Source organism: Marmota monax, unplaced genomic scaffold (assembly GCF_021218885.2).
Source record: "Marmota monax isolate L192 unplaced genomic scaffold, Marmota_monax_Labrador192_F-V1.1 WCK01_AAM20220418_F8-fsc00011, whole genome shotgun sequence".
Taxonomy (NCBI): domain Eukaryota; kingdom Metazoa; phylum Chordata; class Mammalia; order Rodentia; family Sciuridae; genus Marmota; species Marmota monax.
Genome location: NW_026693082.1, coordinates 11,495,835 through 11,513,670, shown reverse-complemented (window position 1 = coordinate 11,513,670; position 17,836 = coordinate 11,495,835). Strand labels below are relative to the sequence as shown.

Below are 17,836 nucleotides of genomic sequence, written 5' to 3'. Positions count from 1 at the left end.
ATTTATTATTTCTACCTGAGATTATATTCCAGGTTGTGGAATCTCTAGGTCTTATTATGATATGCAAATTTTAACTTTATAAGATGATGGCAGATGATTCCCAAAATGCAGTATCCAAGCATTCCTACAAATTCTTCTTAATCGTATCCTTATCAACACTTGGCATTTCAGACAAAGATAGGTTTTCAATAAGAAGTCTTAATTTGGCAAATGATATGAGCACGTATTAATGATTTTTTCTTATATTCTAATTTGACAACTAAAAATTTCTAGCCCAGTAAAGTGCCAGTGTTTTTAGAAGACTGCACAAGCTTGAGTTGTCCTATATTTGATTTGAGCTCATGCATAGGAATGTCCTCACATTTTCTTTGCTTAAAAGTGCATCTTGTTTATTATTCTCTTTGCTTTGCTGATCAAGGGTGCATCTATTGGTATAATTCAGTTGTGGTTTGGGGCTTGATTATTTTAAAGTTAAGTGTCTCTGAAAATTATCTGCTAAGTAAAACTCAAACCTACTGAGAAAACATATTGTTCTGCTGTGGTATGACACAATTCATTTCTAAAAGGACTAAGAATTTTATGGACATTTAGTGAGATTAGTTTTAAAGTTCAAATGTTTGGTTACATTTAAATAAGTAGGTTGTTGGATGAAATGTTTGTGTTGATTTTGTCAACACATGCACTTTTGTCTCTAAAACTTGGAAACGGCTTAGTTTAGTGAGTTTATGGGACTTATCATCTTTTGGAAGACTGAGAATGTCCTTCTTGATATTTTCTTTAATCCTTTTAGGGTACTATTTCTGTAAGCTGGTCTATCCCCTCTTGGCTTCTGCTGTATTTCATGATTCTTCAGTATATAACAACTACTTGTTCATCTAGATGCAGTGACTTAATCTGAACACTTCATTTCCCTCTTCTATTCTTTTTCATATTTTTATTGGTGCACTATAATTATACATAATGATGGGATTTTGTTACATATTCATACATGCACACAATTTAACAATATAATTTGGCCAATACCATTTCCCAGTATTCCCCCTTTCCTTCCCCTTCTCTCTTCCCCCGGTCCCTTTTTGCTCCTCTACTGATGTCCCTTGGATTTTCATGGGACTGTCCTCCCCTCCCTCAATCTTTCTTTTCCTTCTTCCTCTCTAGTTTCCATGTATGAGAGAAAACATTCTGCCCTTAACATTTTGAGTTTGGCTTATTTTACATAATATAATGTTCTCAAATTCTATGCATTTTCCTGCAGATGACATAATTTCCTTCTTCTTTATGCCCTAATAAAACTCCTTTGTGTGTATGTATCACATTTTCTTTATCCATTCATCCATTGACAGACACCTAGGCTGGTTCTATAGTTTGGCTATTGTGAATTGTGCTGCTATAAACATGGGCAGGCACGTATCATTGTAGTGTGATGACTTTAATTCTTTAGGATAAATACTGGGGAGTGGTGTAGGTGGGTCATATGGTGGTTCCATTCCTAGTCTTTTGAAGAGCCTCCATGCTGATTTCCATAGTGAGGTCAGCCACGACTGTGTCAGGCACTTTGCTTAACATGTTTCTGAGCTGGGTGATTCTATTAGAAGTTATACTCCCCTGCAGTGTAATCTTTTGAGTCAGTGGTACAATCAAGCCTCATCCCCCAATTATGCCATATTATATATATTTCAACAACTCTATCATCATTGTCAACAAAACTATTTCCCACATAGTGTGGCATTCTGTTCTCTTCTACGTTTGTCCAGCTTGATAAAGTACAGAGCTCATTGCTCACTTAAAGGAGCTCACTTATCCCAGTGCTATTTCAGAGTTTTGTTTTGTTTTTAATTTCTAAAATTCTTTCCCAACATTGACAATCCACACTGTAGGTCCAAAGAGGCACTTGCTTATGTGGTAGTCTGTAACAATAAAAGGAGTGGATGAATCTGCAGTGCAGAAACATTAGGACTCCAGTTGATGTCGTTTCCTTAGTTATATCAAACCTGTGTTTTCAGGGAGTTCCACCTGAAGAAAATGGTGGTGACCTGGAGCAGTTCTGGTGCAGGTCCTGGAGTTGACCCAGCTCACATCCAGGGAGCCAGGGAAGCTGTCCTGTGGGTACCAGTTAGCTAGTGGGTCTCACCAGGCCTTTTTTTTAAAAATTTTTTTTAGTTGTAGTTGGACACAATATCTTTATTTTATTTATTGCTATGTGGTGCTGAGGATTGAACCCAGCGCCTCGCACGTGCTAGGCAAGTGCTCTACCGCTGAGCCACAACTCCAACCTCCCTCACCAGGCCTTTATTGTAAGAAATAAACGTTGTTTCTGGACTGCTCTCAGAGTTCTACAGATATCATTTCATTTCTACCTATAGATAAAAATTTTTAAAAAATAAAATGTAAAATATCTTCTTTTCCCCAGTAAACCTTTTAGGAAGGGCAGAAATAGCCCTCAGATATCTTTTATGACATTCTAAAGACTCTCCGTATTTGAAGCAGGTCCATTGCACTATATTCTGACTTGGAGCTACTATTGCTCAGGATGGGGACTCTGGGAAACCATGTGCATTTTGTAGCGTGTGGCACAGCATCCAGCACATGGCAGAGCCTCAATAAGTGCCTTTGAAGGACTCAGATAATGAACAAGAGCCTTGAGAAATAGTTCAGAAAGGCTTCTGAGAGGATATTTTAAAGGACTTTTTACAAATAACCTCTACTCCTAAGCAGTAAAATGTTCTTGGTAGTACAGGCAAAATGTCCATTTATCCTTCCTGAGGTGTGTATTTCTCAGAGGACCCATGTGGGAGAGAGGAGAAGGGAAAGATGATGGTTGTTGTTTGCAACTGTGAACTGCAGGCTGGAGTTCAGGAAGTTAATACATTTTTTTCATAAGTTCCATAAATGTGATTTGTGTGTTGGCAAAGAAGAGATCCTGAATAAAATATAAGGGATATTTTTTGTTATTGTTGTTCTTTTTAGTTATACACGACAATCGAATGTATTTTGACATATTAATACATACATAGAGTACAACTTCCCATTCTTCTGGTTGTACATGATGTGGAGATACACTGGTTGTGTAGTCATATATGCACATAGGGTAATAATGTCTAATTCATTCTACTGCCATTCCTTTTGCCAACTCCCCTCACTTTCCTTCATCTCATAGGGTATGTTTTCAAAGACATGCTTTGTCCTCTGTGTGGAGGGGCTGTGTGGTACTCTTCTCTCCATGCAGGTGGCTTAAATTCCCCATTTGGGCTGAACTGCATTTGAGAAAGAGAGAAGGGAGTGGGGAATGCATATCTTAGAGGGGAGCCCATTTCTCTTGTTCCTACGTGTTCTTCAGGGTTAAAAAATGGGATCCAAGTTGTTTTAAGGTGACTTTACAACAACCAGAAAAAAGTAAAAAATACCAAGTTATCTCCAAAACCAATTTTAAGTACTTATTAAAAAAAGAAAACTATCCATTTGCCATATTGGAGCTAAGCTATTCTGCATGGATATCATCTGATATTTAGAATAATACAGCTTATCTGTTTTCTGAAGGAAATGCTGGGAACATTTTTAAAAAGGGGGTTCATTGATGATGGCAATAAAATAATACTGTATTGGTTACACAAAAGCTGGAATGGTTGTAAAATTTTCTTAAAGTTTTAAGGATGTTTGGTGTTTTGATGGGCAAAGGGTTTGTAAGATAAAATGTCCTCAAAACTAATTTGATTTGTTCTACAGTTTGCTGACAATGGTATTCTTTGGTGCCCAACAAAAATATTTAGATGGTAAGATGGGCATGATATAATTTTAAGGTTAAAATTATATTTGGAAGTAGAAATGTAAAGTGAGATCTCTTAATTCTACCAAAGGATCTAGATGGTTTCTGACTACAGAATTCGATATAGCTTTAGGAGTCAGTTTTTTAAAGCTTAGAAGTTAACTCCAGGAACTACAATGAAAAGAGCTTGGTAAATATTTACTGAATGGAAGGCTATTTATTCCTGAAAAAGCTGAATGTGAATCAGGTTTTTGTAAATGGAACCATGCTTTTACATGTATTTTTACTTATTTTGTAAGACAGATAATCTTTCCCAAGTTTATATTTGTGGTAAATCCGGATTTTCATGGGTCAGACATGCTTGGACGAAAGTCATCTTGTGTTGCCTAAGATCTGGTTTATTCTTTTCGAGGTTGCTAAGAAATTTTTTTTAAAGGGAAACAGTTATTCACAAGTTTATAAACAATTCAGTAAAAATAGATTTCTAAGGATCTTCAATTTGTAATTCATAAATCATTCATGCTGAAATGCTTGGCCTTGTCTCCTATTCTCCTTGAGAATGTGGGATGTTTTATAAACACATGAAGAGTTACAAATATACAGTGCAAGAAAGAAAGAACTGCATTGTTAGTAATGGGATGATATAAATTTGTGTACACATGAGATTTCAATCAAAGCAATTTAATACAAATAAAGACTGAGGTCTATATTAAGAAAGGGCTCTGGATGACAGAGTATTTTGTTGCAATGTTGTTTGGGTTCTACTGCTCCTTAAAGGCCATTTTGGTCCTTTTACATTGTTTCTCTGCTTAGTTCTGGCTATCTTAACGTTTTAGGACAAGTAAGAACTCCCAGTAAACGGTTTGCACACTTTTAATCCCAGCAACTCCTGAGGCCAACCTGGTCAACTTGGTGAGATCCTGTCTCAAATAAAAAATAAAAGGACTGGAGATGTAGCTCCGTGATAAAATGACCCTGAATTCAACTTCCAGTTCCAGGAAAGAGAGAAGAAAAAAAAAAAAAAAAAAAAACTCCTGATAAATGGGTTGTTCCTGTGTGTATAAGATGGTCACTACTTACTGTCTATCCAGAAACCCAGGACTTATCTTGGGAGTGAAAGAAGTATAGAGCCACATTTTAGAGCAAAGAGAACATTATTTTCTGAATGGATAAGGGAAATTCAGTTTTCTATAGTCTTAGCAAGAGCTGGACCAAGATATTTGGGCACTCCAGAGACTAATCAGATGGTACTGCTTTGAAACACGTTGAGAAAGAGGTAGATAGAAACATGATTTGTTAAAAAGCTTATTAATATGCCACCTTTTTTTTATCCATTCATCTATTCTATTGAAGGATATCTAAAAAATGTGGCATATAATTTTACTCAGCATTAAAAAACAACAAAATCATGGCATTGGCAGGTAAATGGATGGCGTTGGAGAAGATAATGCTAAGTGAAGTTAACCAATCCCCCCAAAACAAATGCTGAATGTTTTCTCTGATATAACGAGGTTGACTCATAGTGGCGTAGGGAGGGAGAGCATGGAGGATTAGATGAATTCTAGATAGAGAAGAGGGATGGGAGGAAAAAGAAGGGGGCAGGGGATTAGCAAGGATGGTGGAATGTGACAGACATCATTATCCAAAGTACATGTATGAAGACTTGAATTGGATGTCAACATACTTTATATACAGAGGTATGAAAAATTGTGGTATATGTGTGTATTAAGAATTGTAATGCGAAATAAGTACATGCATAAAAGCATAAATTGTTGTGAACATACTTTATATAAAGAGACACGATGTGTAATAAGAATTGTAATGCATTCCACTGCTGTCATGTATTTTTTTAAAAAAATAAAATCAATAAAAGATAAAAGAAAAAGCTTATTAAGAAGAAATTCCTCTATGAGTTTTCTTCTGAAGCAGAATCAGTGCTTGGCAAAACAATAGTCAAAATATTTCCCACTTTTCTGCAGACCTCTCCTCAGTTTTCCATTGTGATTTTTCTGGTAGAGGCATTTTCCGGCTGATATAGAATGCAAAGTGAAATGTTTTCTACGCTTCTTCTCCCCTGGCCCCTGTGACTTTTGCAGGGTCAATAATGTGACCAGTTTTTTGTCCATCCTTGGAGGGACGTGAAAGTACTTATCTTTAGTCCCTTGTTCTAAGCCATTATATTAAAAGGATTCAGAAGACAAGTTACTCACTGCTTTCTCTAAGGAATGTGAACACCTAGGTTACCATTTCAGAACTTCTGGCTTCCTCACTTGCCAGTGCCGAGTGATCAGCTCATCACAAAAAATACTCAGGAGTGTTATTTTTTTCCCCACTTGAGGGCACCACCTACATTTGTAGGAATGTGACCAGTTTGTATCTTGAGAGTTGATCGCAGTGATATTTTTTTTATATGTATTTTCTTTTTGATTTTTTTTTAAAAAATAAATGACAGCAGAATACATTACAATTCATATTACACATATAGAGCACAATTTTTCATATCTCTGGTTGCACACAAACTATATTCACACCAATTCGGGTCTTCATACATGTACTTTGGATAATGATGTCCATCACATTCCATCATCATTGCTAACCCCCTGCCCCCTCCCTTCTCCTCCCACCCCTCTACCCTATCTAGAGTTTGTCTATTCCTCCCATGCTCCCCGCTCCCTACCCCACTATGAGTCAGTCAGTCAGAGAAAATATTCGGCATTTTTTGGAGGGGATTGGCTAACTTCACTTAGCATTAACTTCTCCAATTCCATCCATTTACCTGATCGCAGAGATATTTTTCCAACTCATTTTCCCCCACATATTTGCATCTTCATCCAGCTCTAGCTGGATGTCCCCTTTTGTCATGAAGGGGAAGTGAGTCTGATCATAGTGGACTCTGGGACTGGACTGGGCAGCCTAAAAGGTCAGGGCTCATGTTTTCGAGGGCAGAAGTACTTTTTCTGAAGGTCCTTGGCAGAGGGTGACCTTCACAATGGCTTTGTTGTCAGCAGTGCTGGCTGCTGGCCCCCGTGGGAACAAGCCTTTTGCTTCCCATCCAGAACACACTCCCACTCCCAGTCTCACTCAAATCAGCCTCCGCCCTGAGACTCTTGCAGAGGAAACGTCTTGCTGTGACCTGATGGACCCCCGCCTGCATCTGCTCCTGTTCTCCTTTCTTCCCTTCTGTTGTCCTCCTCCCTCTTGTGCAACATGAATCTCTCCTTCTCACTGATTAATTCCTCTCAATCTGTAAGATGCCTCTAGAAGCCCTGTCTCCTCCACTCCCTTCCCATCCATCCCTCCACAAGCAGCCAGTGCAATCATTTAGAAATTCAGTCAGATCATTTAATTCCTTTGCTTGCAAAACCTATTCAAAGGCTTCCTTCCTTTGCACTTACAGGAAAACCTGTTTTCTGTATGATGCCTTCCAGGCCCAGCCTGGGCTGCCTCCAGCCACTGCCTGCTGACTCCTCCTGGAACTCAGGCTTCATTTCCTTTATTTACCCTGATGCACACCGTCCTCCTCACCCCTATGCTGTGCTCTTCCCTCTTTCTTCGGCAGTTCTCCTGGAGTGGCTGTCCTTTGTCATCCTCTTGGCTGAGTTGTTTCCTCCTCAGTGCAATCTTCGGCCGTAGGTCCACATGAGTTCCTTGCCCCTCCATCCATCCTAACACCATGTTAGTCTCCTGCATAGTACTTCATGGTTTGTCAATCCTTCCTTGTCAAATATCCATGCAAATTTCTAAGCTCTGGAAAGGCAAGGGCCGTGTCTGCTTTGCATTTAGTAGGTATTCAGAGTAGGCAGAAATGTTGAGAGAAATGAATGAACCAATGGTGATTGACAGACACAGCTTAACTCTGGTTCATCCTTTCCTTTGGGACATGGAGCCAGCCCTGCTGTTCTTCCACTTTCCCCCTTAGAATTGCCATGTTCCGGAGAATGAGAGGGGCTTCCGGCCATCCAGGATCCTTCCAACATTGTCTTCCCTTTCAGTCCAGCTCAGGCCCAGCCCTGGGTGCTGGGCTCTTTCACTCTCAACCCATACCTATTGAGGAGACACCCCATGCTGCTTTTGTCCCATCTTTTTTAGGAGGAAGGTGGTGTTACAGGGGAGAGGATGTGCGTTTGAGCCAGGCTGCCCAGGTCTGAATTTCAGCACTACCACTTACTTCAGGTGTGCCTTGACCTACAATGGGGTCATGTCCTGATAAACCCATTGTGAGTTGATAATATCGTAAGGAAAAAAATGTAAAAACACAAGATACAGTATCCCCAAAGTGCTGGCAGCATAGCATGTGGAGACTGCCAGTCCTCTCCCGTTGTGATGGCGAGGCTGCCTGGGAGCTATGGATTCTGCTGGTGCCCAGCCTCTTGGCCTCTTGAGGTAGGCATGGATGGTGTATTGCTAGCCTGGGAGAAGATCAATATTCAAGCTTTGAAGTACAATTTCTATTGAATGCGTGTCATTTTCACACAGTTACATAGTCCAAAAAAATCATAAGTCAAACTATGGTGAGTTGGGCCCCTCTATAGTTGTATGATCTTGGGCAAGTTACTAGATCTCTGTGTGCCTTTGTTTCCTCATACGCCAGGACAGAGATTAAATATGTAAGTGTACATAAAGCATTTACCATGAGAATACTCAGTGGCTTTAAGCCTTTCTTTTCTTTTTGTTTTCTTTTTTTTGTGGTACAGGGAATTAAACCCAGAGGTGCTTAACTACTGAGTTTGTAGTTCTTTTTATTTTTTATTTTGAGGCAAGTAGGCTTTTTGAGGCTCTCTCCTGGCACCAGTTAGTGAGATTAATCAGCTCCTCTCTTTTGTTCCTTAGTTCGTTCACTTTCTCTCACTTTCTCCTTTTCTTCTAATTAGGTTTTAAAAATCTTTGGGGGTAGGTCACACAGGCTATTTGGAGATTTTGAAGAAAAGTACCTGGACTGTCTCCCCAGAAAAATCTATATTTACACTATCACCCAGTGTTATGGTTTGGATGTGAGGTGTCCTCCAAAGCTCACATGTGAGACAATGCAAGAAGTTTCAGAGGAGAAATGATAGGGTTGTGAGTATCTCAACCCAATCAGTATCATGTGATACCATTCCTGCGTCTCAACCCAACTAATCCCTGATGGGATTAACTGAGTGGTAACTGGAGGCAGGTGGGGTGTGGCTGGAGGAAGTGATTTATTGGAGGCATGGCTATGGGGTATATATGTTGTACTTGGAGAGTGGACTCTCTCTCTCTCTCTCTGCTTCCTGATCACCATGTGAGCTGCCTTCCTTTGCCAAACTCTTCCATCATGATGTTCAGCCTCACCTCGAGCCCTGAGGAATGGAGCCTGCTCTTTGTGGATTGAGACTTCTGAAACTGTGAGCTCCTAAATAATGCTTTCCTCCTCTACAGTTGTTCTGGTTGGGTCTCTTAGTCACAGTGATGAAAAATCTGACTAAAAAACACAGAATAAGCAGATAATTCAGAGATCCAGAGGTGCCCTGAGTCCTTATTATAGTAATGCATCTCTGTCTTCTTCTTTGTTGCTGTGGACTGAAGGTCTTCCAGCCTGCAATGAGATGCTCATTGGTACACCCGAGAACTGGGACTGTCCTTTCACAGATTTGTAGGAAACCTTCAAATACAGGTGGGAATTTTCTTGTCCAGAATATGACATTGTGATACCATTCTTGTGTTTATCCAATTGCATGAAATTAAATTGGTATGCACACAAGGTAGTTTACATTTTACAGTACAACCTTATGGTTGTTACTCATTTGGAAACACATGGGGATGCCAGGCTAGACTAAGTGAGGACAAAGTTGACTTAATCAGACATTTAATTCTGTATGTGTGTGTTTTAAACCAAGTTTCTTTAAAAATGTGTACAGTAATGAGACATGCTATATACATGCCAATGCTGATAATAGCAGCCACCTGTTTTCTAGGTTGGTGTTCTTTTGGATATGTTTTTAACATTTTTAAATGCACATCTTATTGCTTAAAATTACTAATGTACAAAAAGTGCTACAGAAGCCATCAAGAAAACAGTCTATTTCCCGAATGGGGTTAAATATTCCTTTGGAAAATGTGTTCAGATTCTAAGTTTGTTTAGTAAACTTTTCTAGAGGGGAGGCCAAGGTATTCTTAATGTTGGCCATGGATTTTTTTGAGGGAGGATTAGAGAGGCAAAAGTGATAAAATTGAAAAAATTAAAAGACAAAGATGTTCTGACGTGGTGGTAGTCTCTTCTTCAGGTCCTTGTAGAGCAGAATGTCACCTGATCCCCAGGCTGACAGCAGTGCGTGGTCTGGCAGATGATGGACACTTCCCTTGGCCAAATTGACCACAAAGCAGTGCCCATGAAAGAATCTCAAAAGTTCCATGTGCTCATTGCTTAGCCCTGCTCCAGAGAAGCCTATCAACATATTCACCTTAAATAGTTTTTTAGAAATTTTTTCCCCACAGGATTAAAAATCCTTAATTGACTCTTTCAAGGAGCCCCAATGAGTGAAAAATAATCTTTAGTATGCGAAGGGAAGTTGGGATTTAAACTGACAACTTATTACCAAAATCACCCATGTCTCCCAAACTTTAATGTAGCTGGTAAATTGTTTTGTGTTTTTTTTTCATGGAATCACGTACAGTTAAGTCGTAGTGTGTGCATGTGGCCAATTCTGCTTTTATTTTAAGTGGGCCTGTTTATTTTTTAAAAAATGAGAAGTTGTTTTGCTCACTCAGTTGGAGTTTATTGTAAAACTTGGATGCCAGGAAAAGAAAGAAGTACAGTTTTTGTGCTGCAATTATGTGAAGCAAGCCACAAGTGAATCAGAGCAAGCACAGCCATGGTACTTTTTTCTTTCTGCCCAAAGACAGCAAGCTCCAATGGTCAGCAGAAGGCATTTGAGAGATCTGGGGTTATGAGTGCCAGATGACGCACCAACTAATAGCATCAAACACAGTGACACCAAGCATATGTTTTTGCTCTTATCCCTTTGCAGTCACAAAAGTAATTCCAGGGCTGGGGATGTAGTTCTGTTGGTAGAATGCTTGCCTCACACACACTAGGCCGTGGGTTCAATCCCCAGCACCATACACACACATAAAAAGTAATTCCAGAAAGAAACAACTGGAATACAAAGTAGAAACTGTGTTGTGCTGCTTGATGGATGACATTTGTTATTCAAAGGGTCAATTTTATGCTTGTGGAAAACAAGTTGCTGTTTTGCCCTGCTCTGTGCCGGAGCATCATGCATGAAAATCTCACACCAGCGGTAGTGGTGCAACATCAGCAGTTGAATGAGTCATATGCTCCCATGTGGCACATCCAGCCAATAGGCATGTAGTCATGGAACCACTGTCACCCATGCAGACGCTGAAGCAAAGGCTGAGCCCATCCAGATCCACAAATGAGAAAATAAGGAGCTGCAGAGAGACCACGTGACTTGTCTAAAACCACACAGCTTGTCTGTGGCAGGGTTGCACCATTCTCTTGTGAGACTAGAACTGCACAAGGAAATCTTAGACTATTTCCCTGGTCTACCAAGTCAGTTTTATTAACTGTGATTTTAATCATTTGAAGTGCAGTTCATTTATCCTATTAGGAATCCTTCTAGAGCCTTCCAGGTTGAGTAAGAATTGTTCATACACCACCATCTCCTCCTGTCTTTCATAGCTCTTGCTATCTTATGTCGGAATCAACTGGCTATGTTTCTATATAAATACCTCCTGTGCATTTATCTTTATAAGGTGCCTTGTTTGTTTGTTTTGTTCTTCTTTGTACTTTATTAAAACAGTGTAACTGTAAGAGCAGAATTAATTGACCCTCTCATTTTTACAACAGTAGTTTTTTTTTTTTTTTTTTTTGGCTCCTGTGGAAGTGCTCTATTTTAGTTTATGTGAGCCTGGGCAGTGGTGTCTTCAGGAGGCCATGGTAGGCTAGCATCTGCAGTCTATGGGCATTCAACTCTATGGGCAAAGCTATTGGGAGCCAGGTTGACAGTACTGAGCAGATGGGGACAGTTGGAGACCTCACTGTTGATGCTAATGTTATGGCTAGTTGGGGATAAACAAGAGGCCCTTTGTTCTTTTAATGGCTAAAATATAGGAATGAGAATGAATTTATCTTTATGAAGCTTAAACATCTCTGCCTGGATAAACAGAAGTTATTTACATAGACAAAAATCTTTGTGAGAGTCCAAATTTTATTTATTTTATAGAAACTATTAGCACAAACAAGAACCTTAGTGTTTGTGGGTTTCTAAGTTTGATTCACTTTAATACTTATTTCTTCTATAAAAAATACACAAAACATACAAACAAGTATAGAGAATCATCTTTTCAACTTCGGTGTACCCAAAGTTTAACTTTTTGCTGTTTTCTATTCTGTTACCAGGAAGTCATTGTTATGAATTTGGTGTTTATCATTCTGAGATTCTAAATTTAACTCTTGGGTCTCCCTTAATGCAAAGGCCTCTGTTTAATTGGACAGGAGCTGTCTTGCAACTATAAAATCTTGGTTTTGGAGCCACTGTGAGACTACTTTAATTATTTTAAAGGGGCAGTGACCTCAGACAGCAGAGAGCCTAAATTCAGGAGAATTAAGAGCTATATTAGCTTAGAGCTTTTTAGATCATAGATTCAGTATTAACTGGGAATTCACCAAGGAATTCAGTGGCCCCCTGCATGTCACTAATCAAGGTAAACCTCAGAGAGTTTGAGGAAATATATGGTTGAGGAGTAATGCTTTTTAAGTAGTTTTGATTGCAAGGTGCAATAAGAAAAGTAAATAAATTTTGCATTTTGGACTCATACTCCACATACACCACAAACACCACACGTACACAGAGCATATGCCTCTGAATGAAAAGTTGGAATGAGCTTATACACACGTACTTTATTACACTTACTCTTTCTTTGTTAGCTGTCCTGCAACATAGTCTGTTTTGTTTTGTTGGTTTTCCAAAAGCTATTTTGTTCCGATGATAAATTGATTTCACAGGCCATTAGATAGAGAGGAACTCATAGTTTAAAAAAACAAAAAGCAAACTCAGCCCACTTTAGCAAACTGTCATTTGCTCTATACAGCAGAAGTTTTTAAGAAGGTGTATTTAGTTGAACTCTAGTGAACATTTTTATAAAAGGCTTTTTTCTCTACCACTGACCTAAACATAAAGATTGATGCTGCAACTTACGAACAACAAATCCGATGTAATGCTAAGCAGCATCTAAAGCTCTGTAAGGGTTCGGGTTCCTCTGTGTCATGCCACATCTCCTGAAAGCCCCTCAACCCTACAACCACTGCTGTGAAGCGACCTGTCTAGATAAACATAACTTGAGCACTGTACTTTATAAATTCACAAATTGTTGAGCCACAAAATCAACCTTCCGAAATAAAACTGGGTCTAAGTCAAACTGCTAACTGAAAAATAACAACTTTTGAGTCCTTAACTCTCCTTTCATCACAGCTGACTTTTATATAATCCTAAATAAGGTCCACATGAGGAATCCAGTGATGTAAGCATTGCATCCTACTCATTAAATCTCATTGATTTTCTCCCATCGAGAAATTTCCTCTGTCTCTACATCCAGCCTCAATTTTTTTTCTTTTCTCCCCCCACCCCAATGCTGGGAGTTGAACCCAGGGCCTTGTGCATACTACAAAAGTGCTCTACCAATAAGCAACATCCCCACTGTAGTCCCAGAAACTTGGAAGGGAGACAGGAGGTCTACAAGTTCAAGCCAGCCTCAGAAGCTTAGAGAGACCCTGTCTTGAAATTAAAAAAAAAAAAAGAAGAAGAAGAAGAAGAACTAGAGATATGGCTGAATGATAGAGAACCCTTGTGTTCAATACCTACTTTTTTGTTGTTGTCGTTGTTTTTTAAAGGCACACTATAGTACTGGCAAGGGTTCAGCTTTTCTCTCCTTGGAAGCAAAGGAGAAAATTATATTTAATGCATATTAAACAAGCAATTGTTGGAGATTGTGAGCTACACTGATTCCCAGAGATTAAAATGAGTCAGTTTTCTTCAAACTGTGTCCAGAAGCAGCCACTCTGAACATTAATGAGGTGGCTGGTTTTAAAATCTGGAAGAAAGAGGAGGTTTTGTTTAAGCCAGTGCTTTCACAGAGGAGGAAATGCAGTTCTGCCCCAGGAAACTTCAATGGGTCTGTTGAATACTCAGGAAGTAGTGCCACCTTCAGATGAAAGGGTAAAGAATCCAGATGATCTTCAGCAGAGTATCAAATGCAAGGACAGCACTTGTTGGTGTTCACATCTATGTATGTGACTGTGTGGGACTTGGAGAAAAGCACTTTTCAACCCGTTTTGTTCTTATGACCTCTGTTCACTGTAGAAATTATGGAGAACTCCAATAACCCGTATGTGGGTTTGTCTGTCAGTGTTTTCCATTTTAGGAATTAAAACTGAGACATTTTTAGAACTACTTATTGATTCATTAAACATAATAAACCTGGGCTGGGGTTGTGGCTCAGCGGTAGAGCACATATAAGGCTCTGGGTTTGATCCTCAGCACCACATAAAAATAAATAAATAAAATAAAGGTATTGTGTCCAACTACGACTAGGAAATAAATGTTAAAAAAAATAAATCCATTACATATGAACACAAGCACATTATTCTACTAGAAATTATGTTTTCAAAAGGACTTTAGTGAGAAGAGTGCCATTGTTTTCTCTTTGCAGATCTCTTTAATGCCAGGTGGAGACCCAGATTCTCATATCCCCTTCCGCACACAACCTATTGTGATCTATTGTTTTGATTGAAGAGCAGGAAGTGGATTTAGCTCACATAGATATGTAATTTGGAACTCACAGCCCCCTGAAAGAGTCTCAGGGACTCCCAAGGGGATCCCTGGGACATAGTTTGAGAGCTGCCATCCTATCAGGTAGTTTGGAAGAAGATAGGTTCAAGAGTGGCTGTTCCCAGTGGGGAGACTACAGTGATCCTAATTATGTTTTTCCCTTTTCATTTGTATATATATGTCGTACAATGGGGAGAGGTAGATTACCTGTGCAACCTATAAATGAAGAAAGAAGGACTATATTGCTGGAAGAGCACAGGAGCTTAGAAACCCAGGTGGAGAAGTTTACACTTGGGAAATCAATGAACCGCATCATTTCTTTTTTTTTTTTTTTTTTTTTTTTTATATTTATTTATTTTTTTAGTTTTCAGTGGACACAACATCTTTGTTTGTATGTGGTGCTGAGGATCGAACCCGGGCCGCACGCATGCCAGGCCAGCGCGCTACCGCTTGAGCCACATCCCCAGCCCCGCATCATTTCTTAAATAGGAAAATGACTTGGTCCAAATTAGGTTTGGGAATAAATGGAGGAGGAGGGCAGAAGGGAAGTCAGAAGTTGCCACCATGATCTGAGGGAGTCCTTTTTACCACAAGGTCCAGACCCCAAGTGTTGTGGAAATGGAGAGAAAAGACAGACTCTGAGAGAAGTTTTTAAGGCCAGTGACCAAGACTTGGATGAAGGGATATAAGGGAGGGCAGTGTCCAAAAGATGATTGAATTTTCAAGTTAAAACATTTGAACAGTGTTTCCTTTTCTGAAAATCACCCTGATGAAGCTCACGCAAGTCTCACTTTGTTTTTCAGGGTTGGCCAACCCATGCACAGGCTTAGGAAGAAGTCAGCACAATTCCCAACTGGAATCAGTCACAATTGCTTCCAGAAGAAAAGGCAAATTTGTACCTATGCCCTCCCTGGAGAGTTCCTGGCTGCTGACCAGCCGTGAAGGGCCGTGAGTCCGGTTTCTGTGTGGGGGGACGTCTGTGGCCCACCTCCTATGCACTCCAGCACCCCCATCAGCTCCCTCTTCTCCTTCACCAGCCCCGCAGTGAAGAGACTGCTTGGCTGGAAGCAAGGAGATGAAGAGGAGAAGTGGGCAGAGAAGGCCGTAGACTCTCTAGTGAAGAAACTAAAGAAGAAGAAAGGAGCCATGGATGAGCTGGAGAGGGCCCTCAGCTGTCCTGGGCAACCCAGCAAATGTGTCACCATCCCCAGGTCCCTGGATGGGCGCCTGCAGGTGTCCCACCGCAAGGGTTTGCCGCATGTTATTTACTGCCGGGTGTGGCGATGGCCAGATCTCCAGTCCCACCATGAGTTGAAGCCATTGGAGTGCTGTGAGTTCCCTTTTGGCTCCAAACAGAAAGAGGTGTGCATTAACCCTTACCACTACCGCCGGGTGGAGACTCCAGGTGGGTTTTGTTCATGATGTCCCAGTTTATTTCAAAGTGAAAGTTAAAGTTCCACTGGTGGAGAATGGTGGGGTACCCACAAGACCAGGACTTTTACCTATAGAGAGAAGAGAGGGAGGTTTGAAACTTTAGGAATGAATCCAAAATTTTGTAGTCAGGAAAACTTAGAAAAAATATATATTTTAATTTCAAAGTGTATGGAAGCTTTATATGATTTTTAAAAATGCAGTTTATTTTGATGAACTTTGGAGAAATCATCATGACCTTTTCCTAGTTCTTAAGGCCTTGGAAGGGCTTAAAGTATCCTGGAAAATGATTACCCCTTGACACGCAGGCGCGTGCGCGCGCGCGCGCACACACACACACACACACACACACACACTGAACTGAATGAACTGAATTGATCTTTGATTTGTGTTGAGCTGAACCAAAGTTTGTTTGTTTGTGCTTCCACTTTGTTCAAGTTTAGATAAAGGGAAGTTAGCTCATCTCTGGATCTGAAAACAGCTACAGAAAGAGTTGCTGAAAATTATTTCAGGACTAAAAACACCAGGGGCCAGGGTTGGGGGAGATCAGTGGTTGTTTTTAAAGACATTTTTTATAGTGCTGGGGTTTCAACCTAGTACCTCTCACAGGCTAGGCAAGTGCTCTGCCACTGGGCTATACCCTCAGCCCTTAAATATGGTTCTGACTAAAGAAGAGTACTGTTCTAATACTCTTCACATATCTGTATGTGTGTGTCTCTGTATATTTCACCCCCATTTTGGAGACGTCTAGTGTTTATCTCTTTGTTCCTTTGCGCAGACTTCAATAGTTTTATTGAAATTCTATTTGGACTGAGTGTTCTTATGGAATTCTGGGCAGGAATACAGTTTCTATGCTTTTTTTTTTTTTCTTCTCTTTTTCATTGGTCATCTGCCTCATTCCAGGAAACCAAAGGGTCACATTAGCTCCAGGAGATTGTCTCGGTCCCATCAGGAGACAGGACTGTCTAGGGAGCAGCTTGAACATCCAGTTCTCCTTAATGCAATGTCTCCATGTCCAGCTCATGTCGGTCTTAGGCAGGCATCATTTCAGGCTCCCCAAACTTGCCATCATGTTGCCAAGTGGTTGTTAGGGATGTCATGACAAAGTGGCTTCTTATGGCCACCATGCAGACAGAGACCCTGGGAAGACCATTAGAAGGTCCTATGTTCTTGGCAAATCTGATACGTTTCTCCTAGATCACAGAGGTTTTTGCTTTCTTCCCTTCTTCCTACTTCTCTTGAACTCTTTGCATATTTTTAAAATTGTGGAGTAGGGTGGTCTGCACTTCTAGTCCCAGTTACTCTGGAGGTTGAGGTGGGAGGATCCTTTGAGCCCAGGAATTCAAGGCCAATGTAGACAACCTTCCAGAATACAAGTTAAAAAAAATTTATCTGAGATCAAATTGCTTGAGTTAGACCCCATCTCAAAAAAAAAAAAAAATGTCTGAGTTTATGACAAAAATGGCTTGATTTTTTTTTTTTTTTGCTTCAAAGATTTCAGTTATATTTGGCATCTACAGTGCATATCCAAAGAACATCTTGGGAGGCTGAGGTAGGAGGATTGCAAGTTCAAAGCCAGCCTCAGTAAAAGTGAGGTGCTAAGCAACTCAGTGAGAGACCCTGTCTCTAGTTTTGTCAATTTTTTCAATTGTTTCTCTTATTTCGATTTCATTGATTTCAGCTCTGATTTTAATTATTTCTTGCCTTCTACTCTACTGCATTTGCTGTCCCTGTCTCTAAAAAAAAAAAAGAAAGAAATAACTTCTCTTCCTAAGTAATGTAGTTATAAAACATAACAGCTTGTAAGAAGTATTTTGTAATATATATCAAG

At 40.0% G+C, this 17,836-nt stretch overlaps 1 protein-coding gene across 4 annotated transcripts in view; it reads left to right on the top strand.

Moving 5' to 3' along the window:
* The window catches only part of Smad9 (SMAD family member 9), a 68,370-nt gene that overhangs the window by 25,189 nt on the left and 25,345 nt on the right, over positions 1-17,836 (top strand). For 2 of the 4 annotated variants that reach the window (XM_046454213.2, XM_046454212.2), the window contains exons 2-3: positions 15,378-15,522; positions 15,612-15,979. In XM_046454213.2, coding sequence (XP_046310169.1) covers positions 15,476-15,522; positions 15,612-15,979 — 415 coding nt within the window. In that variant the 5' untranslated portion in view covers positions 15,378-15,475. Of the gene's footprint in view, positions 1-8,573; positions 9,130-15,377; positions 15,980-17,836 lie in introns of those variants that run through there. The other 2 variants (XM_046454214.2, XM_058582543.1) reach the window with 2 other exon arrangements.